At 45.4% G+C, this 27020-nt stretch overlaps 2 protein-coding genes across 2 annotated transcripts; one reads left to right on the forward strand and one right to left on the reverse strand.

Annotated features, from left to right (window-relative positions):
- Positions 1-10425: 10425 nt before the first annotated feature.
- Positions 10426-11523, reverse strand: LOC124661708 (60S ribosomal protein L11-1-like). Its single transcript, XM_047199592.1, has 3 exons — positions 11350-11523; positions 10733-10775; positions 10426-10625 (listed from the first exon to the last, which is right to left on the reverse strand). Exons 1-3 carry the CDS (start codon positions 11521-11523, stop codon positions 10426-10428), a joined length of 417 nt encoding a protein of 138 aa, XP_047055548.1.
- Positions 11524-12231: 708 nt separating this feature from the next.
- LOC124661719 (3-hydroxyacyl-[acyl-carrier-protein] dehydratase FabZ-like) lies at positions 12232-14493 on the forward strand. Its single transcript, XM_047199604.1, has 4 exons — positions 12232-12415; positions 12552-12612; positions 13400-13544; positions 14224-14493. Exons 1-4 carry the CDS (start codon positions 12232-12234, stop codon positions 14491-14493), a joined length of 660 nt encoding a protein of 219 aa, XP_047055560.1.
- The last annotated feature ends 12527 nt before the right edge of the window (positions 14494-27020 follow it).

The raw sequence follows: 27020 nt of genomic DNA on the forward strand, positions 1-27020 counted from the left end.
CGTCCGCCACGGCCGCGTCCGCACCGGCTACGCCCGCTCTCGCCCCGGCCGCCGCCGGCCCGGCCGTGCCCGCTCCGGCCGTCCCCACGCCGGCCGCGCCCGCTCCCGCTCCGGACGCCCGCCATGGCCCGCTACGGTGCGCGGAAGCGATTGCGAGCTGAAATTTCGGCCCGCCAAGGGTGAGGGTCCGCCACGTATTCACCCTCCCACCCCGTACTTGTAAGGGGCGAGGAGCCGCCCGTAGCCAAAACTGTAAAAATTCGATACCGGGGGCTGATTTACGGGGTCTGCTAGACGGCCGGGTAGAGCTCTACCCCGTATATTGGCGGTTATTTTACGGGGTTGGGGCTTTTAAGGGGTCTGTTAGACCTGCTCTTACACCCACAACCCTGACTTTGTACATTTCCATATCCCTATAGGAACCTGAGTATAGATTACATGTCTTCTCTCTCCTCCCGCGGCTCTCTTTTCCCCATATCCCTTCTCTCTGGCTCGTTGATTCAATTGGTGCCAACCCCCAAATCCCTGACATGGAATCCTTGCTCCCCCACCCCCATAATCCATGTCCTTGATTGTTCTCCTGTGCCGGCGGCGCCGACCTCACGAGCGACGGCGCCGTGGAACACGAGAAGGACGCCCCGGTCTCCCCTGGACTCGCACGCCCCGGCTCCCACGTCCATTCAATCACCAACGCCGACAAGCTCCACCGCATCTACCTTCGCAAGCCGTGACCTCGGCGGGAGACACGCGGAGAGCTACCCTGCTCGCGGATCTGGGCTGCACAGGCCTTGATCTGAGACTCTCCAAGTTTTTAAATTTCTGGATTTGTCTTTGTTTCTTTCTAGTTTCTTTGTTGATTTTCTAGGGATTGCTCCCAGATCCTAAATTCTTAGGGATTTTCTTACATTTATTTTGATGTTATACCGATTGATTGAATCTTGTATGAAACTGTGCTGAATAGTCAAATTTTTTATGGATCTTGTATGGTTCTTCCTTGTTTCGTTGATGTTTTTTAACAAAAATGTTCACACATATATGGATTTTCAGAAAGATCTATTTATATGTGTTTGAATATGTGTTGAAACTTTGCTATACATTTGGAAACTAATAGACTGTAATTTTTTTCACTTTGTGCTAATAAAAAAATAACGATTTTTTTCTAAAACCTGAAATGGATACCAATCCATTAACTTGAAGTGTCTATGAATCCCACTTGAATTTTGTTTTAATCATATGGGAATTTCTTAATTTTCTCTGAAATTAATGTTTCCGAAATTATTTTCAAGTTATTATGTGATAAGTAAAAAAATTAATTTCCTTTGTTCATTAATTTTTATTTGCCTTGGTTCATACAGTATACTAGGAGTATAAATGTTTGCCTTTGTTCATAAAAGTCTCACACTCTAGATTTTATTTCCGTGAGTTTATTTTGTAAGATGAAGAACACATTGCATACAAAAATAAGGTGCCGTGGCATCATACAAATGTTCTATTTTGGTGCGTTCATGACTTTTTCCCTAAAAATATACTAAGAAAAATGCAATGAGAGCAAAAATATTGTTCGAATTTTCCATGATAATGTGTTTAATTAAGCAATCGCAGCCAGAAGTTGAAAAGGAGAAACATTGGGATATGTTCTGCAAAATAAAAAGGATCTCCCAAGGCAAATGGTAGTTAATCTAGGGACTTGGCTGCAAATTATACTGCACGAATCTGAAAGCAAATGAAGGTAATAGAGCGTTGTGATAAGACCGAGACGTCCATAAGTATGTGGAGTTGCTTTTTCAGCCTGAACATGCAACTGCAAGTGTCTCCGTTGCTTATAGTGGGAGTTTGTAGTGTCGACGATTTTTTTTTTATACTACATACTCCCTCCGTCCCACTAAAAATGTTCCAACTTTATCAAAATTTAGATGTAGCTACCTACTACCTCCATCCCAAGGCCCAAGGCTAAATAGTGTCAAGATATATTTAAGTTTTGACAAAGTTAAGACACTTTTGGTGAAACGGAGGGAGTATGTATTTCGACATGGTGCAACCGCGTCATAGATGCTTCATGCTACAAATGCGCTTTTGCATCTGTGTTTTTCAAATTTGGTTTACAATGCTTTTCATATGGCGGTGCAATCTTTTCTTTAAATGATTGTTGCAATGGATTGAGATTTAATGCATGATATAATCTTGTTGTTGCATGCATGGACATGAAATATTGCATAAATACACACAATGGATAAGCAATTCAGCTGGCACGGGAGGTGCTCAATCGGAGCTCGCTCCGCCCAGCGTACGTCCCTCTTCATCGATCTGCCTTATGTACAAGGAGACACAACGTTGTACGCTACTTGTACCAAATTTCTCCAAACATATGTACATATGTGCAAGAACAAATACTCTGCTGCACAAATCGTACCTAGCGTATCCACAAACATTTCCACAGGCGCGCGCGCTCTATTTCCCATCGGCGTCGCGCTGAAGGTACCTGAGCACCTCGTCGGGCGGCACGCCACGCCACACCCGCGGCCGTGCCACGCCGTGCCCAAGCTTCGCGAACCCGTGCGCCACCCTGTTCCCTGCCCGGCGAACGTGCGACACGGCCATGCCGCCGTCGTCGAGCAGCGGGAGCAGCGCGGCGATCTCCTCGCACTGCCTCAGGTCCTCCTCCGCCCTGATCGACACGCGGTTCCGCACGACGTCCACCACCGTCTTGGCGTCGCCCTCGATGGAGATGTTGAGCCACCCGTTCTCCAGCGCCAGCTCGAGGCCGCGCCGGAGCGCGGCGAGCTCGGCCACAGAGCTGGTGGCCTTGCCGATTCGCTCCGCGTATCCCAGCACGAACCCGCCCTCGTGGTCCCGGTACACGCCGCCGATACTCGCCCTCCGGGACGTGTGCTTGGAGGACCCGTCGAAGTTGAGCTTCAGCCGCCCCGCATCCGGCTTCCTCCATGTGTTCGCAGACTCGCCGGTGTGAATGCTACGCCGCCCGCTTCCTCCGACGGGCGCGACGGGTGCCTTGCCGGCGAGGAAGAGGCGGGCAGATACGGGGATACCCTGCAGCATCATGCTCAGAGGTCGAAGTTGCACGCGCAGCATGGTTGCCGAGACAATGCGCGATGATCTTGACGTGTATTTAGCGTCCGTGCATGCATGCACTTGCTTGAAGCTAATGCTCACGTAGCATGCATGAATTGGAGAACACTACCACTTCTTCTAGCTAGCGTAGAATGGCGATTGGGTCAAAGGGGGAGGAGGAGATGGTACGAAATGGAAGAAGAATTTGCAGATCGAAGCCAAGTATCTGAAATGGTTTAGGGTGCGAGCTAAGTATTATGCCAAGGTTGGGCCGTTGGGGCGAGGAGGCGGAGGGTATATGTGCGTGCCTTGTTAAGTCGTTTCCCTAAATTGCCTATCGAGAAAGCAACCGCACGTTGCTTACAACCTCAAAATTAGTGAGTGCCAGCGGAACTTGGCTTAAAATCAAGACCCCAGTCCCCATAATCTCCATGCTTGTAGCGTGGGGCGAGCTGTCATTACGCATGCAAGTCGTGACTTGTGCTAACTGTTAACTGCCGTGAAGAATATTCTGCAGCAAAATATAGAATCACTTCGGCCAAATGATTTTCCTTTGGTAAAAAAATGGGATCACTGCCACTGCCAGAAAAAGAAAGAGGGTAACTGTCCCTTTTTGGAAGACTGGTCTCTTGTAGACTCATGCTGTCAAAAATGCCTCAAAGTTTATTCTTATTGTAGAAATTAGACTGGAAAAAATATCTACTCATATTTATGTGGAATAATGTAAACCTTAGGTAAAAAAATATTAATCACAAAATGTACACACCCGTATGTGCTCATGAGTCATGACTCAGCTTCATAAAAGTCAAAATATCCACTTAAGCCATGTTTTTGAACTTAGTCCATCCATTATTTGGTATTTTCATGTGTCTTACAATCCTCTATTTTGCATCATTAATTTTTTCAGATTCTTTTTGCTTATTTTCCCGTTGTTTCTCAATCTAACAATTGAAGAAGACCCTAAGGTCTTGTTTACTAGTGTGTTTTTTTATAGAATTAGTCGGATAATCCCCACCAAAAACTAAATTCTCACTTATTTTTAAAAGCATGTTTGGTCCTACCTCCGTTTTCGAGGCAAATTTTAACTAATAATTTAGTCATCACATGTCATCCCAAAATATATGACCGGATGCACATTTCAAAAAACTTTCGATGATATATTTTTGGATGAGTTATAAATTATATTTAATTGACTAAATTATTAGTTAAGTTTTGATACGAAAAACTTAGTGGCCTTGTATTTATGAAAGGGGGCGTACAAGAGTATTGGGCTAGTTTAATCCGTCATTTATGAAATAGTCTACATTCTAGCCTAATATTTGTTCTGAAATAATCTATATTCTAGTTTTTTTGTAAACAACAACACTGAAAATAAAGTTGTTTTGCTCTGTTTATTGGAATGTGTTATTTTTAATGTATCTTAGATTAATTGTTCACATATCTAAGTAGTAGTAATAAAACCAATACTAGTTTGTTTTATTTTTTTCCTAAAGTGTTGACTAAATCATAACGGAGGGATTATGTATAAAAAGAACCTCATCTGACAAGCCGGAAAAACTTAGTGAAGAATGCGTGCTCACCTTCATACCTCTAGGCTGAGAAAAGGGCAAAATAAATCATGCTTCTAAGAATAGTTTTTTTTTTGTTTATAGGTGTAGATGTACCCATTGTGTAAAATTTATACCTTAAAATGTTTGTCAATTTTGGAAAAGATTATCTAGATCTATATTTAGACATTCTACGTCTGCACACAAAGGTTCGTGAAAATGAATATTTTTCTGATATGTGCAAAAGGAAAATAATTTTGGTGCTCCAAAATAGCTTTTTATGAGATATATTTTTATCTTTTTTATAGGCCACATAAAAAAAATCGCAAAGCTCTATGTACGGACATAGATTATCCGGATGTACACCTGTAAATTTCTTGCGGATATTTTGAACATTTTCAAATGCATTTTAAAATATTTTATTCATATAGGCGCATCTAGTCTAACCAAAACACCATGTCCAGAATCCTCGAGTGTATTCGTTTGCGATGGAAGAAGGTTGCGCTATTCGCTCTCTCATGGGACGCGTTCACCATATAGCCATACAGGTATAGGCGGTCCTATGCATGGGTTCTTGTGGCACCGAAGGGTGACACCGCACGCAACATGTCGTGGGCCGGACCATCATCACACCTATGCTCTTTTTCGGTCGTCTTCGTCCTTTCCTTTTCTCTATGTTGGAGACAACGCCACTAGAATCCTCCTCCTCGTCAACGCACCCATCCGCCGCTAGCCTAACCGCCATCGGTGCCGCTATACCTCGCTACCCTACCTTGCCCTCGCGTGCCACAACCACCGTTCCCCATCCCTCTAAACCACCCTTCTTCGACACCGGGGAGACCGCCACCCTAACCCCTAACCCTAAGTCTAGCCGTCCACCTTCACTCATGCACCCCCAAACCTAAGTAGTAGAGCTCGGCTGCCACCTCGATCGACCCTCGATGGCTCCTTCTCCCACCTGCATGCGGGCGGGAGCAGAGCACGGACGCGGGCTTCCCCTCATCCACGCGCATCGGCCTTGTTGGTGGGTCGGCCTAGGTAAGCCTTCTTCTCCCTATTTTATCTTTTTTCAATTATTTGTTTTTATTTTTTATTTCAAAAAATAGGCTTTTAATCAAAAAATAAGTTGTTTGAACTAAATCAAATTTTAGCTTGTTCAAAGTAAAAAAATGTTCAAAATAAAAAAAATCATCAAAAAATGTTCAAATTTAGAAAATATTGAAAGTATAAAATGTTGAATTTTGAAAAATAGTCAAAGTTAAAAAATATTTTAATTTGAAAAATATTCAAAGTTAACAATTATTCGTATTTTTAAAATTTTTAAAGTTAAAAATACTCCCTCCGACCCGAATTACTGTTCGGGCGAGTGTTATAAGTTATTTTTACAATAACCCCCTCGTGAATTCAAAATAATTTGCAATCAGGTCCAAATCAGGACTCGTCTTCTTCCAGGAGGAGGCCGATGGCGCGGCGCTGCCGTCCGCAGCTCCCCGGCGAGAGGGAGTTCGGGGCGGATCCGCTCGGTGTCGGGAGGCTCCCACGGAGGGCCCGCCGGCCGGTCGCTTCTCCTTTCCCTGCGCAGGAAGGCCTCGTGGGCGACCTCACCGAGTTCCTCTTCCTCGACACCGACTGCGCCGTCGAGGTCGTCCGGCGGCCGTCGAGGTCGTCCGGCGGCCGTCGAGGTTCGGCCTCCTCTTCCTCGAGACCCACTCCGCCGCCGCTGCGCCGCCTTCGTCCGCGCTCGCGGCTGTCCCATCCGTGCCCCTCGCGTCGTGGACGGGGGACGCGCAGGAGCAGCTCGCAACGGCTGCTGCCGCCGGTCGAATTCGTGCTGCTGCTGCTACATTCTGCAACCAACCCGCCGGGGACGGGGCCCTGCCGGTAAGAACCTTGTACTCTGCAAAAATGACACCACCTGTTTTTCTTTCATTGCTGCAAAATTACTAGCGCTAGGCATTAACAGATCCAAGATGCAACATGGACATGGTATGCATACCAGCTGGACATGGCCGTGAGTAAAATATTCTCAGCTGGAGCTGTTCAGAGAGATACTTCTTACAAATTCGAAGCCCATTTCACAAAACCAAATAACAAGGCTCTATCAAATGAAACACCAGGACCAGCATAATATTGGTGGTTATTAGCGTTCCATATGTTTTAGACCAGCAGAAAAGATGTTGGAAGTAAAGAGCACATGAACAAACAAGGAGTAGTGTTATTACCTAGTTCTTGACAGCCTTGGCCATCTTGCGGAACTCCTGGTTCTTCAGGAAAAACCCTGTGAGCGATACAGAGAAAACAGAATCCTCACCTGTACAACGCGTATGGACTTGAAAATCATAATATCAACAACTTGACATGCAGAGGAATAGAGGATTGCACAAAAACCGTATGTCGGAGACCAGCATTGCTCACCAGCATGGTAGGGGTCGATGACAGGCGTGGACAAGCTCTGTCTGCTCAAGGGCGAGCTGGCAGGTTGGGTCATGGGGTCCTGGCTGCTATCATCCTTGCCACTCTTCCTGTAGCAGAACTTGATCACCTGTGGCCTCTGCAAAAGGTTATGCAGTCTGAGAACAGGCGACACAGATGTCCTGAAGAAATGACAGAGTACTTACCATTACCAAAGCCATCCTTGTTCTTTTTGACAAATTTCAACATAAACTCATCCGTCGGAAGGTTCTCATCGCTGAAGTAGTACTCCACCTGCAAATTCGAAACAGTTTACTTTCAGATAATCACACCATTCAGAATATGTAGTCATTTCCTTTCGCCTAAATCACCAAGATAAAAACAAAGAAGTTAGGAACTGGGTAGTACAACAAGATGGTACATAGCAATACAAAGAGCGTTGTGAAGCTTTTGATTTTACAACTGTGAATGTATCCTACTGATAACAATTAGGAGTGGACATTGTAGAATTCCCATTCCAGGAGCCAAGCCATGCAGCGAGCACCCATTCCTTCCTGGCACGTATCATCCAAGGAGAGGCCGACTTAATAACCTGTAGATGTGGATTGTACTCAGTACTTTGTCAGTTTTTAATCAACTTACTGAAACAATTAAACAATCAACTGGAACCCAGCAATGTACGGGAGTATGAAACATTTATTGGTAGTTACCTGTATTTCATCAAAGCAAGTAGGGAACAAATGTGTTATCTCTAACTTCTAGCTACAGAAACTTTATGGTTGTAATGACTCTGGTCTATCTTTTCTGCAGCTCGCCCAATCCACAATAGGAGAAAATGGTCCTCCTCTTTGATATCAATTTAACTCCTCCACAAGAACAGGATGGTGCAGGGAGGGATCTGGATCTTGACTTCAGTCCGCATACTCTAGAACATGCTGCTCAGCTAGAACATGTTCCAGAAGAAGAACACCAAGAACAAGAACATGCTGCGGAGGCAGACCAGATTCTAGAAGAAGAACAAGAACATGGTGTGCAGAGGCACCATAAAGATATGCCGGAGAGTTATAAATTTGCTGCATATATTGCACTGAAAGCTCTAGGCAATGATAGACCCGTGGTGAAGGCAGATAAAGAAATTGTCGCTCAACTTTTGGGAATAAGTCTTAGATCTGTTGAGAAGACATGGAAGAAGGCCATAGATCAAGAGGGCAGAAATGAAGTGCTTGATTTCTCAAACAAGCGGAAGGGAAGATGCGGAAGAAAGAGGAGAGAGCTTAATCTCGACGAAAGGGTGCCTAAAGTTCCACTAAACAAAAGGGGTACATTGAGGGCGCTAGCAAGGTCCCTTGATGTCCCTTTCTCGACACTACAAAGAAGGTTGGCATGGGGCGATTTAAGGCGCCATACTAATAGTCTGAAGCCATATCTATCTTTGGAGAACAGACTCAGAAGACTACTATATTGCATCTCAATGATAGATGAACCATCAATAACAGATGCAAAGCTTATCTTCAAAATGATGGGGAACATAATGCATATGGATGAAAAATGGTTTGATATGACAAAGCGTAATCGAACATATTACCTAACTCCAGAAGAACCGGATCCAGTTCGCACTATCCATAACCATAACAACATCGGTAAGGTGATGTTCCTAACTCTGGTTGCAAGACCAAGATTTGATGCACAAGTTAATATGACATTTGACGGGAAGGTCGGAATTTGGGCTTTTGTCATAGAGGATGTGGCCAAGTACAACTCAAAGTATCAGACAAAAGGCGATTTGAAGCTAAAGAATCTCAATGTTACTAGAGACGTGATGCGGGAATACCTCTATGAGAAGGTAATTCCAGCCATTGTTGAAGTATGGCCCGACGATGGAGACGTGGGAACCATATGGATACAACAAGACAATGCAAGAACACATGTTCCGCCTGATGATCCTATTTTTCAAGCCGCCGTAAAAGCTTCAGGATTGGATATTAGGTTGACTTTTCAACCTCCTAACTCCCCGGATGTGAATGTTCTGGATCTCTGCTTCTTCAGTTCAATCCAATCCTTGGCATTTGAGAGTGCACCTGACACTCTCAAAGAACTGATAGAATCAGTAGAACAAGCTTACGATGCATATGACGTGAATACACTTGCCAAAGTATGTCACCTTGCAGTCTGTTCTTGTGCAGATTATGAAAAACCAGGGTGGAAATACATACAAGATAATTCACATGGGCAAGGACAAACTGATAAAGGAGGGAAACTTGCCTGACACACTAGAGGTTGATAGCGAATTATATGAAGAAACCTTAAAGTTGATAGAGGAATATGGGAAGCAACTAAAGGAGGAAGAGGAGAAAAAGAAAACATCAAAGAGAAAAGGAAGATTCCAATTACTTGTGGACGATGACACTATTATCGCAGCAAAAGAATATAGCACATGGTTGAAGGATCCATCAAGCATTATCCGTCCATGGCGTCGAGTCAAGACTGTATGTCAATGTCCTATTGCTTGTAATTATCTGTATTAACTGATGCATCTTACTCACAGAATTTTATGTCTACTATTTACAGAAACTTGACCTCATCCGGGAAACACAAATAGGCGAATTTGAAGCTGCAATACAACCAAGAATAGAAGAAGAGAAGCCTAATCAGGAGAAGAGGAAGGGAAAACAACCAATAATAGAAAAAGAGAAGCCTAAGGAGAAGAAGAGGAGAAGAGGAGGAGCAGAGGATCAAGAGGAGTAAATTATAAGCATGGTATATTGCAAACAGTTGTAAATTATTAACATGGCAAACAGTTGTAAATTATTAACATGGCATACTGCAAACAGTTGTAAATTATAAACATGGCATACTGCAAACAGTTGTAAATTTATCAGAAACACTTATTGCATCAGCTCTCCCAGCTTTGCTTAGTGGTCTGTCATGATCTGAAAATAAGGACAAGCAAAAGGCCAGAGACCACAAAGAAGAACTCTAAGTTTCTTGAAGCAATACAGCTGCATCAGAGTAAGGCAATACACCTTTTGTTCACATTGTACCTTACTTAATGCTCTTCATACTCGATTCTTCATTTCAAGTACAATTGATGTTGAGTAAGTCCAAATAGTTCGTGCATTTCTACAGCTAGGAGGCAGCATGTAACAGGAATAAATGCAAGCACTTGGCGGGCGCTTGGATGCTGACCTTATTTACTCCAAATGGATACATAGCAGATGGCAATTACTAAACAGAAATCTTATTTACTCCAAATGGATACAATATATAAACATGAAGTTACAGATGCACAACATGTGATTTCATCTACTTAACAAGTAAACAGTATCTTTATAACAAGATAATAACCAGTGGAAGCAGCCAATGTGCCATACACAAAAAGTACCAGCATCAGATTAACTTACTTCATGCCAAGATCAATGTGCTCCTGGATACCGAACCCAAAGCATCCCGTGTCACTGAAGTTCCTCCTGAGCAGCTCGTACTCCTTCACCTTCAGGCCACTATCCAGCAGCTGCATCGCCTTCTCGCCCCTGATCGTCACGTAGCACGCAATCTTCTCATTACGCCGGATGCCGAAAGACCTCACAGTGTACCTCGCTGCAAGCCTGCAACAACGCAATACCATCGCTGTCAGGCACCACCAACATAGACCATACTGGAACTGGACATGGCCAAACAGAATAGGCTGGCTCTAAGAAACTGACCCTTGGAGAACACCGGCGACTGTCCGCTCAGCTGCTCCAGCACCTACCAACAAATGAAAATAGAGCAGTTACGCCAATGTTTTACAGGTAAGGTCCATTTTTCCAACACAACATATTCAGAGAAATCAAGTTCAATGTTTGGTGCAACTCAGATTTTATGTTTTGGACTGAAATATCGTGTAGGGGAAGGACATATGGTGCCACTCAGATTACACAAGTTAAGGCCAACCTACAACTATCAGAAGTGGAGCAGACAAGACTGACAACACCCAATCAATAGTTGTTACATGGTAGCATCATATCCTAATAGCACACTACAACAGAGGCAATCCACCACAGATAGAATAGGTCAGTGCCGAGCACTGGCTAGATCATCGTTGGCATACGATTTATCAAACTAAATCTCTAGACTGCTGTACAAAGAAAGCTGAAATAGTAGAACCGATGATTTCATTCAACGCGGGGTCTATAATTCGAAGGGCTGATTCCCAATTACAGCAGAGAGTACTACAACCCCTCCGCCGCAAAGAGGTGAATCTGGTTCCAGAGAGACTGCGAGGGGATTGGGGAGTACTAGTAGAGGTGCGCGGAGGAGGGGGAGGGGCCGGGTGGCTTACAGATGTGATGTACTCCTTGCCGGAGACGGTGTGGAGGAGCTCGAAGTCGATGAGGCCGCGCTCCTGCAGCTTCTGCACCAGCTCCACCACGTTCCGCTCCGACAGGCGCACGCTCGAGCGCGCGCTCTGCGCCGCCTCCAGCTGCCGCTGCAGCTCCAGGAGCTCCGCGTCCATCGCCCCTCCCTGCGTCTTCGCTTGCCGGCCTGGCGCGGTGCGATGTCGCCGGAGACGGGGAGGAGGGGACGGCGTGCCACCAGAGTCGGGAAAGTGATGCGCTTGGGGGGGAAAGGGATCCCTTTCATCTTTGATCTCCCTTCTCGTGAGGTTTCGATTGGAAGAAACGCGGGAGACGAGGAGGAAGCAACGCGGGAGACGAGGAGGAAGCAACGCGGCCGGCGAGGGAAGGTCGGAGCAGGCGGCGCGGGCGAGAAAGTGGTGGCCGGCGGGGGAGCGGCGGGGGAGTGTGAGGGAGAGAGACGACGCTTAACTCGGTTGTTTGTCGGGAAATACATAAGTGGCGTTTTGCAAAAGTAACATCACGCCCATTAATTCGGGACGGAGGGAGTACTTGAAATTGTTCAAATTTGAAAAACCTACAAAGTCAAAAAATTGTTTAAAATGGGCCGCTGCTCAACTACTGCTAACGTGCGAGCGTGCGTTAATACCCCACGCTGCTGGGCGATAAATAGGTTTTCACTTTGCGTACGGCTATTGCACATTGTCGTGACGCCCATTTCAATTGGGCCGGACCATGCTGACCAGTCTTCGTGATCCGCTCAGCCCACCTCAGAGAGGCGTGGCGGCACGGCTCTGCTACCATCATATGATCAGAGACGCACGCACGCACAACCAAAACGCCGCTCCCCGCCGCCGCGACCGCCAATGGAGACGGCCGCCGTGCCCGTGTCCAGATCGGCCTGCCGCGCCACGCTCCCCTCCTCCTTGGCGCCCCGCCAGAGCCGCGTCGCGCTCCCCCGCCGGGCCGCGCCGATGCAGCGCCTCGTCACGCGCCGATCGGCTGCTGCCGACGACAATGCGGCAGCGGAGGAGCGCCCTATCGAGAAAAGTTCGTTTGTCCTCCTCCACTTCGTTCGCCCCTTCCCTTTGTGCCCCGCCTGCAACCTTCTTCCGCCGTTGCTTGCTCAGATTGAAATTGAGAACATGTTGTCCTGATTCCTGGCTGCTCGATCGTGTGCTTGCAGAGTTCACTGCCTTCCCGGCCGTCATGGACATCAACAAGATCCAGGAGATCCTGCCCCACAGGTGAATGGCCAACTTGCTGCTCACACCACCGTTTTATGATGCTGTTGGAGTCTTGCTTGCAGCGTATGTTTCGTTGTTAATGCGCTCAATTCAAGTCGCTTGCAAGATGCCAGCATTGCGTTTATGCGGTCCACAGGGCCGCTACTTGAGCTAATATGAGTATTCCTCGGAACTTAACCTGGGTGAGAGGCGTGCATAGCATGATCACAATGCAATTCTTGACAAGGGATTCAGTTTGTGTTGTTATGGGTGTCAGCGACGCATTGTAAGGAACTAATTTAATATCAAGTTAGGACCAATGCGCGCACCATGGATCTTTTCAGATGTTGATCCGCTGCATTGTAGAGCTGTTATTATTGATATCTCCCCTGCCATCACAAAAGATAAAAAATTTAGACATTCTCATGGTGTCATGGTCTCCCAAAACAACATTGAGTTGTAATTCATTTTTTTTTGTGAACTGAGTTGTAATTCATTTTAATGGCTAATGAAATTATATTATTATCAGCACTAGTTTCAAGACTAATCTTTTCTAAGGTTGATCTATATGCCTATCAAGTTACAGTTGGCAAAGGCAAAATTATCATAGTGTGACTCCATGTCTTGGACATCACCTTTTTTATTCAATGTAGCGCGATTTTGTTTTTGGCGATTTCACAGTATATGTGCAAGGTAAAAGCATTATATGGTTGTCATGATGTGGCTTGCTACCTGAGAGGGAAAATGCTCCATGAGTATGCAGTTGTTTGTTCTTCTAACTTACTATGAATTTTGATCTGCATGTTAGGTTCCCATTCCTATTCGTAGATAAAGTGATCGAGTACAAGGCGGGAGAGTACGCTGTTGCGATCAAGAATGTAACAATAAACGACAACTTTTTCTGTGGGCATTTCCCAGGCCGACCCATAATGCCTGGTGTTCTCATGGTTGAGGTACACTCTGAGTCTCTGTAAAGCTGAATTCTCCTGTCCCTGCAGAATGTAATAATATTGTCTAATCTCTGGATTTACTATTTCTGAAGGGGTAAATTAAATTGTCTTTACATCACGCATTTCAGTGTGTAGGTAGAGATCCGTATCTAGAGAAAAACAAGTCACTTATTTCCGAACAGAGGTTGTATTTGTTTAATGTATAACCCTACAACTAATGTAGTATGCAACTAGCTTATTCAATGTTAATTTACTTCTTACTGTCCAAGTATAGCATGGTGTATCTTCATAATTTATTTTTTTGTATCTATCCAGATGACTAATCCCAGTTCAACAGTTTTCTTAATGTATGTTTTGCAAATGTTCAGACGTGTATACTTTATTGAAGTAAGTGAGGAAACTGCCGTTTTGTAATCATTTTACTGCATACAATGGTTAGAGAAGTGCATACAATGGTTTGTGTGCTACTCAATTTATAATAACATTTATTTTAACTGAATAATATTTTGCATTCCGATCTGAACCAATACATGTTGATATGTACAGTTGTCTCAATAGTATAGTGTTGGATTCTGCTGTGGCTATATCTTCAATAGCTAACTCTAAAAATTATTATTGCTGTTCTAGAATCAAAATGTTTCTTAATTTCCCTCATATGGGAGACTTCTACCGTTATATACAGGCTATGGCGCAGGTTGGAGGGATTGTGATGTTGCAACCTGAAGTTGGTGGATCATCACAAAACAATTTCTATTTCGCAGCGATAGACAAAGTGAGGTTCCGCAAGCCAGTACTTCCTGGGGATACTTTGGTCATGAGAATGACGCTAGCTAATCCTCAGAAGAGATTTGGGTTTGCGAAGATGGAAGGGAAAGCTTACGTGGATGGTAACATAGTATGTGAGGGGGAATTCGTCCTTAAGAGCGCGGCAGGTCAACACAAAGAGACCTAGCAGTGTTGTGGGAATTGAGTCTTGATTAGGATCATGCCAGCTCCATTTGTTTCGAGAATCGAGTCATGAACTGAACTTGCAGCATGTGAGGCGGCGATCTGTTACATTAGGTTAGTCGTGTAATGAACCACATTTTGTAGTTTGGCCTTTTTTTTCGAGGTAGGTAGTTTGGCCTTTTGGGGCTGAGGCAAAGCTGTGTTGCTGCTGTAATACAAGGTTACATACAATCTCTTCTATAGTTGTTTGGTGGAATAAGCTGTTTTTGTTCCATTCTTCTCGGCGATTTTCACCTTCTATAGAGGTTTTTTGTGCTAATAACAGTTCTAGTTTGTACATATTGTAGCTGCCATCCAGCCATGTGAGAAGCTATCAAGAATAGTTAGGACATGGTCTGCTTTTGAACTGTGACATGAAGTTGCACTTTCGTCAAAAATATGTGGCTGGACATGGGTGCTTCTAAACCTGTTAACAGGACAATGGTAGTACCGATTATCATTTGACCCCTCTGCTGCAGACCTGCAGTGAGTCTTTATTTTACCTCGATTAACGAGAAAATTAATCATCAACGTGCAGAACGTCAGCTAGGATTAACCAATAGTACGTGTGTGTACTGTGTAGTACATACATCACATGCATGGTTAAATTACTTGTCGATTCGAGCCGTTACATCAGAATCCAAAGTCATCTTGCTTCAGTAATCCCTAGTCAACTCTCCGTTCCTGAACACCACCACTACAAGAGAAAATCCTGCCAAAATTAGGCCATAAGCCCATAATAACTACCAAGTGAGTTGAGTATTATCTTGAGTTCGTCGATCTGGAGGAAGATGACGGACCTTGCGGTGGCTATGAGTATGAAGAGGAAGGATGTCGAGGTAGTGGACGGCCATGGATTTTCTATCTTCCTTCATCCTAAGAGGATCAAACTACAGGTATGGTATGGTAAATGGTGTTCCTATGTAGTCAGTAGAATATAGTGCAGTTTTGTTACATGAAGTTTTTTAGTTACAAACTGGTCGCAGCTGAGCTAAATTAGAATGTGAATATGTCAAGCATGCACAGAACATGTCAAGATTTTCGCACCCTAGTTTGTATGAGACGCCAAATTAGGAGCTAGCAGTAATCGACTTAAATTACTGGAAGTATTCGATAAAAAATGGAAGTATTCAACAGCGGTAACAACATATGAGATGGACAATCATACCAAGAACTTCTTGGCCTTACTACCCAACGGCTGATCAAGCCAACTTCCTAACTACAGATCATAGTGAAAATATCTGGCCATCCACACCAAGATTAACTCAGTTCAATTCATTGTTAGGTTGCACCAATTATAGACCAATTCATGGTTAGGTTGCAGTGATCATTTTGTGTTGCTAGGATGTCAAGATTCAAGACATGGTGGAAGAGAACGAACCATTGATACGTGCTACTGCGCCAACCCTTTTCCATGATCAGGTGGACATTCTGTCCGAGGGTAAATCTCCAGAGCCACCGTCCAAGTTCAGGGAAGCTCAAAACACCATGGCAGTGCCAATGGAGGTTGTGGCGGAGACCCTGCAGCAGCAGCCGTGCCAGAATGCTCACTTATTTTCAGGTTAGCAAAAGTCATGTCAACTGTCAACAAAAAATGCAATATGCCATCAAATCTTTCACTCCCTTTTTTTTTGCCAAGTGAATGCTAAATATCCTGCCGATTACAGGTTTCTTCTGAGTGGCACTCTGCTGGATTTTGTGGACTTGTATTTGTGGTGTAATCCTGTGGCCAGCATACATAGAGCGTGTCCGTCCGTTTCATGCTGTTGCAGTGTAATGCTAATCTTTTGCCGTCACCTAGACCAGCGCATGTTGCTGACCAAAATATGCTGTTGCATTTTAAGCGTATCAATTTTATCTGCAGATTTGATTGTGAACTATGATCCTGTAAATAACATTGGCTACCTTTTGCTGTCTTTTTACCATGATGAAGCATCTATCAAGAACGTGGTCTGATAATAGCAGCCAATACAATGTTGTTGAATGCATGAAGACAACAACAATCTAATTAGTTAACGTCCTTAAGCAACCATCATACATATTCATAGTTCAGCAAAAACAAAGAAATTTCAACTCTAGTGCATCCTTATAGGAAGTTAAGACACAAGAATTGGTGAACAAGGAAAGCTAGAACAAACCTTCTCGAGTAAACAGAAAAAAAGTTAGACAATGATGGATCATTGCTACTCCATCCGCTCCATAAAGGATGCCTCGGATTTCTCAAAATTTAGATGCCTCTAGATACATCTAAATTTGCACAACGTTAAGACATCCTTTATGGAACGGAGAGTGTAGGCTTTTTTTTTGTCTCAGTAATATATACTTTCAAGTAATAACATAGATGTATATAACAATGGTTTGCTAAAGGTATTCATCCAAGAATATATCTCATTCAGGGATAACAAATTAAAAAAGAAACGCGTATGAGAATTCTTGATGTTAAGTAGACATTCCAGCTGGAAAAGGCAACAAAGAAGAATGGGGCAGTCTTATAACTTAATTCATTGAGCTGATTACCTCTGCCTAATGGCTCCAAGTTATCACAATTCACCGAATAAAACAGCCTCGTCTAGTAGGAACTAGACACTACTGAAGCGGGACTTGGCGTGACAATTCCAGGTATTCGTCCCTAATAGAAATCGAACTCTGGTCGTTGGATGGGCCGCTGCGACTCCGACCACTGACAATTCACAAACTATTTCAATTAAACTATTGTGATTTTGCAACGATTGACTAAATATTACTCCCTCCCTTTTGGCACAAAAATTAAGAAACATACATTGAGGACAAGTTACACGAGTTTTGAGCAAGAATATTACCCTGAATTGTTGCTTTGAGAAAATAGATGAGTTTGCATGAGGTAAGAAAATATAATTGAATCCATAAATATATGTCCAAATAAGTGGTTCTACGCAATACACCTTATATTTTGGAGTTTTTTCTAAAAAACTATACACCTTATATCAAGGAACGGAGGGAGTATATGAAAAAATCACGGTCAAAGCTCAAATATGAATAGTCAAATTAGGTCTTGTTTATGACATGATTGAAGAGGACGAATAATCGGCCTTTGCTAGTGCCCCAACCATTTTTCATGACAAGGTGGGCATTCTACACGGGGTTAAATCTCCAGAGCCACCTTCCAAGTTCAGGGGAGCTCAAGACACCGTCACGGCACCAATGAAGGTTGTGGCGGAGACCCATTAGTACTAGCCGTGCCAAAATGCTCATTTTTTTTCAGGCTAGCGAATATCATGTCAACTGTCGAGAAAAATTGCAATACGCCTTCAAATCTTGCATTCGTACTTTTTTTTGTTTTGCCAAGTGAATGCAAAATATCCTGCCGATTTCAGGTTTCAACCGAGTGGCACTCTGTTGGACATTGTGGATTTGTGGATTGGTGGTGTAAGCCCGTGACCAGGATAGATAGAGCATGTTTTTGTAGTTTGGCGGAAACGATGACCTTCTTCTCAGTCTCGGGTTCATGTTATATTAGCGAGGAAGCTCCATCGTACAAAGGGGGAAGATATCGATCGGAGTACTACCCCGTATGGTACCATACCTAGCAATACACGAGAGCTCTCGTTTCTTTCAGTTTTTCTGTTGTTGTTTTCATTGGTTTTTCTGGTTGGTTTTTTTTGTTTTCTGTTTTGGTTTTTCTTTTTTCTAACTGGTCCTCTTTTTTTTGCTGCCGGTTCTTATTTTCTGTTCAGATTTTTAGAAAGTGTTCAAAATTTAAAAATACTTATTTGTAAAATGTATATAAAACTTGTTCAAATTGCAAAAATATCTAGATTTTGAAAATTGTTGAAATTACAAAAATGATAAAAAAATCAAAATTTATAAATATTCAGATATTAAAATTCAGATTTATAAATATTTAGATTTTAAAAATATTTAGATTGATTGACGATAGAGATTCACCAAATACTATATAGTATTATCTCCACTAATTCACACAAATACTGTAGTATCAAATAAGGCCTAAGAGTAGAAAGGAAGGAACCGGCTGCGCCCTTCGACTTCCGCATCGGAGGTTGTGCTCCCTGTGATCAATTCATGACCGGTGGATGGTGGTGGATAGTCCTAAGCGGCATAATCTTCCACTTCACCAACAGCACCGTGTCCCGTATTTTTCGTTTTACGATTACTAAATCGTTTTTTTTTTCATTTCACGTCATCCTTAGTAAATCGATTTTTATAGTGAGGATGACGTGTTGCAATCCAAGGAGGGCCTCAGGAATCCTCAGTAAATGGATTTTATACTGACGATGACGCGTTGCAATCCAAGGAGGAGCCTCACGAGGATTCCTTTTTTCTTCCAAGACTCTGACGTCAGACCGTTGACGTCGCGACTTTAAAGGCACTTTCCTACCCGACTATGGACTACCCGAGCGGAAACTAAGTCTGAATCACGACAAGCCGATCAGCCGCCGCCGGCGCATGCATGCACAGGGGCAATTTCAGTGCAGTCGCAAAAGCAATTTTGGCGTGCGGCGCGCGTGGTCGGTTCGCGGCTCACGTCGACGCAGGACATGAACGGAACGAGCCCGAATAAGAGCATCTCCAGCCGCGTCCCCCAAAACGTTCCCAAAACGCGCCGGATTGGGTATTTAGGGGACGTGTTTCGTTCGTGCCGCGTTTGGGGGACGTCGCTCCCCAGTCGCGTCCCCCAAACAAAATTTGGAAAATTTTAAACTTAACGAGATTCGAGTAAGATTCGTTCAAACTTACATAGATTCGAACAAAATTTGACTAAATTTAAACTAAACCTAATCTAGAACCACTTGCGGCGGCCGGAGGCGTCGTAGTACTGCTGGAAGTTGTACATCTCGTCGGTGACGACCTCCTGCTTGACGCGCTCGTCGACGGGCTCGTCCTTCACCAAGCCGCTTGGTCCTGTCTCGCCGTCGTCGTTGAGGTCCACTAGCGGCTTGCCGGAGTCGCAGATGGACAAGGCGATCGCCGCGTCGAGGTCGCCCCTCCAGGCGTCCTTGTCGTTCATGGACGCCAAGAACGCCGCCCGAAGACCTGGGCAGTCCTCGGGGTCGTCGCTGCTGCCGCTCGTACTCCGCCAGCAGCGCCGCCTGCGACGGTTCCTCCGGCTCCTCCTTCACCTCCGGCTTCGGGATGAGGAGGGCGCCGCCGCGCATCCCTTGCTTCCGCCGGCTGCCGCTGCCGCCACGCCTCGTGTTGACGGGCGTCGCCGGCTCCTCCTTCACCTCCCGTTTGGGGGCGGTGTAGGGCGCCGACCGGTACGACGAGGACGGCGTCGATCGCGCCGGTCCTAAGGAAGAAGAGTGCGAGGAGGACGGGTACGTCGTCCTCCTCGGCTGCCATTGAGGAGACGGCGGCGGTGACGACAGCATCTCCAACCTTGGAGCGCCGTTGCGGATGTCGCGGATGACGTTCTCGAGGGTGCGCCCCGGAACGCCCCAGAACCTGGCGCGGCCATCCTTGTTCCAGCTGTTGGGGACGCCGACGAGCCCTTCGGTGCTATACATCTCGACGTCGTACTTCGCCTTGAAGTACGTCATCCACCAGGCGTCGTTGTTGTCGGCCGCCCACGTCGGATCCAACCGCTCCTCGGCGGTGAGTTGAGCCCGACGGGCCTTGATGGCGTCCCTCCATTGATCTGTGCGCGGCTTCGGCGGCGGCGGGACGCCAATGCCGTTCACGGCCATCTTCCGGCCGCCGCCGCTGCGCAGCCGCATGTCCGGCGGGACTGGATACCGGGCGTGGTACAGCGCCCACGCCTCCGGCACGGTGAGGCTGCCGCGGCCGAAGCCGTTCGCCGCGGAGATCTTGCGGGAGGACGAGCTCGACATTTTTGGTGCGGCGAGGAGAAGATCTCGGAGGGGGGAGGCGGCGGCGACGAGAAGGTTTTTGAGCGGTGAGAACTGCAGGGCGTCTTTAAACAGCGGCGGCAGCGGGTGGTTGCACGCAATAACGCCGGCGCGGACGGCCACGCGGCCATGCATGACGATACGCGTCCCTGCGTCGCCTGGGAAAACAGGGACGCCATTAACGTCGCTTGACCAAAGGTAGGCGACGGGGTTTTAGGCTTCCGAGCAGCTGACGCGTCGGGCCCGCGTCGGTTCGCCTCGCTTTTCGTTGTGTCCGGCGTGCCCGGTGCGTCCCCTGTGGGACGGGGACGGGCTCGGGGCGCCGGACACCGTATCGGGGCGCGCCGGACAAAAATGGGCTTTGGGGGACGCGACTGGAACGCATTTTTTGTCCGGCGTGCCCCAAATCCCTTTGGGGGACGCGGCTGGAGATGCTCTAAGTCTGGCCTTAGAGCATCTCTAGCATAGCTCGAAACTCGCGGCCGAAACTGAATAATTTCGACGAGAATAGAAGTTCGGTTTAGAGATGGGCCAGAATGGAGCCCGAATTCACGGCCTGGCCCGTATAATGAATTTGGGCCCGATAAATCGAGCGGTCGCCCCGTATAAAAAGGGTCTCGGAGGGGAGTTTGGTTTCTAAACCCTACTTCCCTCCGCCGCTTTCACTCTTGCCGCCGCCGCTGCCTCCTCTCCGGTGAGCGATTCCGCCACCTCTGACGCTGCTCCGTCGCTTCGACCACCAGCCCTCCGTCCGCAATTGAGCGGTTAAGACGCGTAAGTAGGGAAGGTGGCCGAATCGGCGACGGAAAAGTAGCTCGGCGTCCGCCGGGTGTACGAGCGAAGGCGGACCGCGTGAGGCGGTCGCGCTCCGATGGCGCATGGAAGCGAGCGGGCCGGAAGTGGCCGGAACTTATCAAATTATCGCGCGCCGTCAAGCGCGTGAGGAGGCGGCTGAGGAAGGAGAAGCCGAGGCGCCCCCCCTCCCCCGCTGCCGGCTCGTGCAGCCCGCCACTGCCGGCGCTGCCCCCGCGCAGCAACGATGATGATGACGCCGACGAGTCGCCTCTAGCCTACGGGAGCATCTCCGAGGCGGCGGCCTTCGAGGTGGCGGCGCTTGATACGTCCATTTTGCATCACTATTTTATATCATAATTTACTGTTATTCATTGATATATTTCATATTTAGGGATGATACTTATGTTATTTCATCTATTTTGCATGTTTCATCATTATTGGAGAATCGCGCACCGGAGTCAGGATTCTGCTGGAAAAAGCACCGTCAGAATGCAATATTTCGGAAGATCAACAATTGGCGGGAATTATACTGAAAATCCTATTTTTCCAGAAGACGGAGGTAGCCAAAAGGGGGAGCCGAGGAAGGCCGCCATGGGCCCCTCTCATAGGCCGGCGCGGGCCCTGCCCTGGCCGCGCCGCCATGTGGGGAGGGGCCCACGGCCCCCTCTGGCCTCCTCTCCTTCGCGTACTTCTTCGTCCCGAAAACCTAAGCCCCGAGAGGATAGTCGCGAAGAGTCACGGCCGCCTCGCGGGGCGGAAAACACCGAGAGAGAAAAGAGCTCTCCGGCGAGGCTGAAATCCGCGGGGAAATTCCCTCCCGGAGGGGGAAATCGACGCCATCGTCACCGTCATCGAGCTGGACATCATCTCCATCATCATCACCATCATCTTCATCATCATCACCGCCATCTCCACCGCTGCACCTCGTCACCGCTGTAACAATTAGGGTTGGATCTTGATTGTTTGATAGGGGAAACTCTCCCGGTATTGATTTCTACTTGTTATTGATGCTATTGAGTGAAACCATTGAACCAAGGTTTATGCTCAGATTGTTATTCATCATCATATCACCTCTGATCATGTTCCATATGATGTCTCGTGAGTAGTTCGTTTAGTTCTTGAGGACATGGGTGAAGTCTAAATGTTAGTAGTGAAGTATGTTGGTTAGTATTCAATGTTATGATATTTAAGTTGTGGTGTTATTCTTCTAGTGGTGTCATGTGAACGTCGACTACATGATACTTCACCATTTATGGGCCTAGGGGGATACATCTTGTATTCGTTTGCTAATTGCGGGGTTGCCGGAGTGACAGAAACCTAAACCCCCGTTGATATATCGATGCAGGAGGGATAGCAGGATCTCAGAGTTTAAGGCTGTGGTTAGATTTATCTTAATTACTTTCTTGTATTTGCAGATGCTTGCAAGGGGTATAATCACAAGTATGTATTAGTTCTAGGAAGGGCGGTGCATTAGCATAGGTTCACCCACACAACACTTATCAAAACAATGAAGATTAATCAGCTATATGAAGTGAAAGCACTGGACTAAATTCCCGTGTGTCCTCAAGAACGTTTGGTCATTATAAGTAAACAAACCGGCTTGTCGTTTGTGCTAAAAAGGATTGGGCCACTCGCTGCAATTATTTCTCTCGCACTTTACTTACTTGTACTTTATTCAACTGCTATATTAAAACCCCCTGAATACTTGTCTGTGAGCATTTACAGTGAATCCCTGCTTGTCAACACCTTCTGCTCCTCGTTGGGTTCGACACTCTTATTTATCGAAAGTACTACGATACACCCCCTATACTTGTGGGTCATCAAGACTATTTTCTGGCGCCGTTGCCGGGGAGTGAAGCGCTATTGGTAAGTGGAATTGGTAAGGAAAACTTTTACTGTACGTGCTGTTTTTATTTCTGCCTGCTGCTATAATTCATTATGGAGGGGTATTCTCTTGAATTCCTCTTTGGAAAATCAACTACTACTGCAAAGGTAGTGGATGAGGCGCCAGGTGAGAAAGAGGTTCCATACAAAATACCTATAAAAATTATTGAACGTGTTGTGGATAACCGCTATGAAGGGGATGGAACTGTCCATCCTGGTGATCATTTACTGTTTTTACATGAATTATGCGGGTTATTCAAATGTGCAGGTATTGCTATGGATGAAGTTAGGAAGAAACTATTCTCTATATCGCTGTCTAGTAAAGCAGCGCACTGGTATAAATTGCTGAAGAATAGGGATTCTCTTGATTGGGAGGACATTGTGCCTTTATTTTATTCTAAATTCTATCCTCCAAGTGAAATTCACAAAGATCGGAACCGCATATGTAATTTCTGGCCTCATGATGGAGAAAGTATTGAACAAGCATGGGGAATATTGAAGTCTTTAATGCTCAAATGCCCCATTCATGAGCTTCCTGGTAATATTACTATTGATAATTTCTATGCAAGACTGTCTTTTCAAGATAAGACTTTGCTGGATACTTCTTGTTCTGGATCATTTACACGCAACAAAGAAGAGTTTAAAAGGGACCTTCTTGATTGGATCCAGGAGAATACTGAAGGATGGGAGAACGACAAAGATAGAGAGTCAGGTATTGATTATAAATGCATTGGAGTTTTTATGGATACTGATAAATTTCGTAATATGAGTGCTACTTATGGTCTTGATTCTCAAGTCGTTGCAAATTTCTATAAAGCTTTTGCCTCTCACTTTTAATTTCCTAGGAATAATTTTGATAAGTATCATGAACCATATAAAGATAAAACTGATTCATCTATAAATAAATGTGCTATAATTGAAACTGTTGATCATATTCTTCCTGAAGCTTATATTGAAAAAACTCCTTTCCCTGCTGAAATGAAGGAGTACTATGTTATATCTAGTGCGGTTAATAAAAGTGCAAAGAAACCTATAGAACCCGAAGAACAAATAAAGGTTGAACCTGCTGTTGCAATAGTTAAAGATCTTGTGACTGAAAATGTTGAAAATGGTCATATTATTTTCTGTGAAGATGCTTCTAATATTGTTTCACATCCTAATAAGTCTAGGAAAGCCAGTGTTCCTATGCTCTCTGTTATAATTGGTGATCATTGTTATTATGGTTTATGCGACATTGGTGCAAGTATTAGCGCCATTCCTTATGAGCTTTATACGAAGATCATGCATGAAATTGGTTCTTTTGAACTTGAAGATATTGATGTGGTTATTCGGCTAGCTAATAGAGAAACTATCTCTCCTATTGGTATTGTTCGAGATGTGGAAGTTCTATGTGGTAAGATTAAATATCCTGCTGACTTTTTGGTACTTGGTTCTGCTGCTAGTAAGTATTGTCCTATTATTTTTGGTAGACTGATACGTCCATTTTGCATCACTATTTTATATCATAATTTGCTGTTATTCATTGATATATTTCATATTTGGAGATGATACTTATGTTATTTCATCTATTTTGCATGTTTCATGATTATTTGAGATCGCGCACCGGAGCCAGGATTCTGCTGGAAAAAGCACCGTCAGAATGCAATATTTCGGAAGATCAACAGTTGACGGAAATTACATGAAAAATCCTATTTTTCCAGATGACGAAGGGAGCCAGAAGGGGAGCCGAGGGGACCCGAGGTGGGCCCACCTCATAGGCCGGCGCGGCCCAAGGCCTGGCCGCGCCGCCTCGTGAGGAGGGGCCCACAGCCCCTCTCGCCTCCTTTCTTCGCGTACGTCTTCGTCCCGAAAACCTAAGACCCAAAGGATAGTCGCGAAGAGTCACGGCCGCCTGCGCGGGGCGGAGAACACCAGAGAGAAAAGAGCTCTCCGGCAGGCTGAAATCTGCCGGGGAAATTCCCTCCCGGAGGGGGAAATCGACGCCATCGTCACCGTCATCGAGCTGGACATCATCTCCATCATCATCACCATCATCACCGCCATCTCCACCGCTGCACCTCGTCACCGCTGTAACAATTTGGGTTTGATCTTGTTTGTTTGATAGGGGAAACTCTACCGGTGTTGATTTCTACTTGTTATTGATGCTATTGAGTGAAACTATTGAACCAAGGTTTATGTTCAGATTGTTATTCATCATCATATCACCTCTGATCATGTTCCATATGATGTCTCGTGTGTAGTTCGTTTAGTTCTTGAGGACATGGGTGAAGTCTAAATGTTAGTAGTGAATTATGTTGGTTAGTATTCAATGTTGTGATATTTAAGTTGTGGTGTTATTCTTCTAGTGGTGTCGTGTGAACGTCGACTACATGACACTTCACCATTTATGGGCCTAGGGGAATGCATCTTGTATTCGTTTGCCAATTGCGGGGTTGCCGGAGTGACAGAAACCTAAACCCCCGTTGGTATATCGGTGCAGGGAGGGATAGCGAGGATCTCGAGTTTAAGGCTGTGGTTAGATTTATCTTAATTACTTTCTTGTAGTTGCGGATGCTTGCAAGGGGTATAATCACAAGTATGTATTAGTCCTAGGAAGGGCGGTACATTAGCATAGGTTCACCCACACAACACTTATCAAAACAATGAAGATTAATCAGCTATATGAAGCGAAAGCACTAGACTAAATTCCCGTGTGTCCTCAAGAACGTTTGGTCATTATAAGTAAACAAACCGGCTTGTCCTTTGTGCTAAAAAGGATTGGGCCACTCGCTGCAATTATTTCTCTCGCACTTTATTTACTTGTACTTTATTCATCCGCTACATCAAAATCCCCTGAATACTTGTCTGTGAGCATTTACAGTGAATCCTTCATCGAAACTGCTTGTCGACACCTTCTGCTCCTCGTTGGGATCGACATTCTTACTTATCGAAGATACTACGATACACCCCCTATACTTGTGGGTCATCATAGACCTTTCCTAAATACTTGTGGAGCTGTTATAGATTGCAAGACGGAAAAAATTATGACTAAATTTGCTGGTGAATCTTATGAGTTTAATTTCTCTAAATTTGCCAAAACTTCTTATAAAGCTAATTTGCCTAATAATGATTTTAGAGTTGAACAGTGCGCGTCTATTGCTCTTGCTCCTAATAATCCTTTGCAGCAACATTTGGAGAATAGTGAGAGTGAAGTCTTTAGGGAAGAAAGAAATGAGCTTGATGAAATTTTCCTTCGTCAGCCGTCGTCGTGGTGAACGAGCAGATGCCATAGGATGGCTTAAGTTGGGGCCGAATGGACGTATGAGGATTCGGGGGAGGGTTTGCGATTAGATGGGAAGAACTTCCGGATGCTTTCCTCAAGAACACAACCAAAGGCCGGTATGCAAGAAGAGAGACAAGAGGAAGAACTCTTTACTAGATCGCTAACTTCATTGATCTCAACATGGTTACAAGTTTCTCAGTACACTGATCTCTCTATGGTCTCGCTACGTGCCCGTGAAGAAGGGCTGCCCCCTCTCCTTATATAGGGGAGAGGGTGGCTTACAGGGCAAGAAACCCTAATGGCATCTTTGACTGGACAAACTACTTTACAAAGCTACTTTAATCATAGATGACACCGGAGTCCTCTTTAATCAGGGGCGCTGACGTCCTCCGGCTTCTTTGACCGTCATCCTTCCCTTTATCGTCACCCCTTCGTATAAAGCTACTTTGCTTAGCTCATCCTTGTCTTCTAGCTCTGGAGAGAATCTTTGACCAGCTTTGCCGACAAGCCCTTCCTTCCGGTGGTCCGGTACCTTTTCTATTCGGTTCCGGTATCCCTCTTATGAGGATACCGGCTAGCCTCGTTCAGCCAAATGCCTATCTTAGACTCCGGCATGAACATCTAACCGGTATCCTGATGGCTCAAACCATCCGGTTTGGCATGCCTTTGGCATACCGGGGGTCATCCCCCCAACATCAACCTATT

This window comes from Lolium rigidum, chromosome 1 (assembly GCF_022539505.1).
Source record: "Lolium rigidum isolate FL_2022 chromosome 1, APGP_CSIRO_Lrig_0.1, whole genome shotgun sequence".
Classification (NCBI taxonomy): Eukaryota; Viridiplantae; Streptophyta; class Magnoliopsida; order Poales; family Poaceae; genus Lolium; species Lolium rigidum.

What these genes read in the sequence shown, in the direction of transcription:
- LOC124661708 (XM_047199592.1), bottom strand. Translation starts at nt 11,523, where the DNA reads ATGGACGCGGAGCTCCTGGAGCTGCAGCGGCAGCTGGAGGCGGCGCAG. An exon ending in GCAAGGAGTACATCACATCT is followed by an intron (nt 10,776 to 11,349) that starts GTAAGCCACCCG and finishes ATTTGTTGGTAG; the next exon opens with GTGCTGGAGCAGCTGAGCGG. An exon ending in GTCGCCGGTGTTCTCCAAGG is followed by an intron (nt 10,626 to 10,732) that starts GTCAGTTTCTTA and finishes GCAGGCTTGCAG; the next exon opens with CGAGGTACACTGTGAGGTCT.
- LOC124661719 (XM_047199604.1), top strand. Translation starts at nt 12,232, where the DNA reads ATGGAGACGGCCGCCGTGCCCGTGTCCAGATCGGCCTGCCGCGCCACG. An exon ending in GGAGCGCCCTATCGAGAAAA is followed by an intron (nt 12,416 to 12,551) that starts GTTCGTTTGTCC and finishes GTGTGCTTGCAG; the next exon opens with AGTTCACTGCCTTCCCGGCC. An exon ending in CAGGAGATCCTGCCCCACAG is followed by an intron (nt 12,613 to 13,399) that starts GTGAATGGCCAA and finishes TCTGCATGTTAG; the next exon opens with GTTCCCATTCCTATTCGTAG.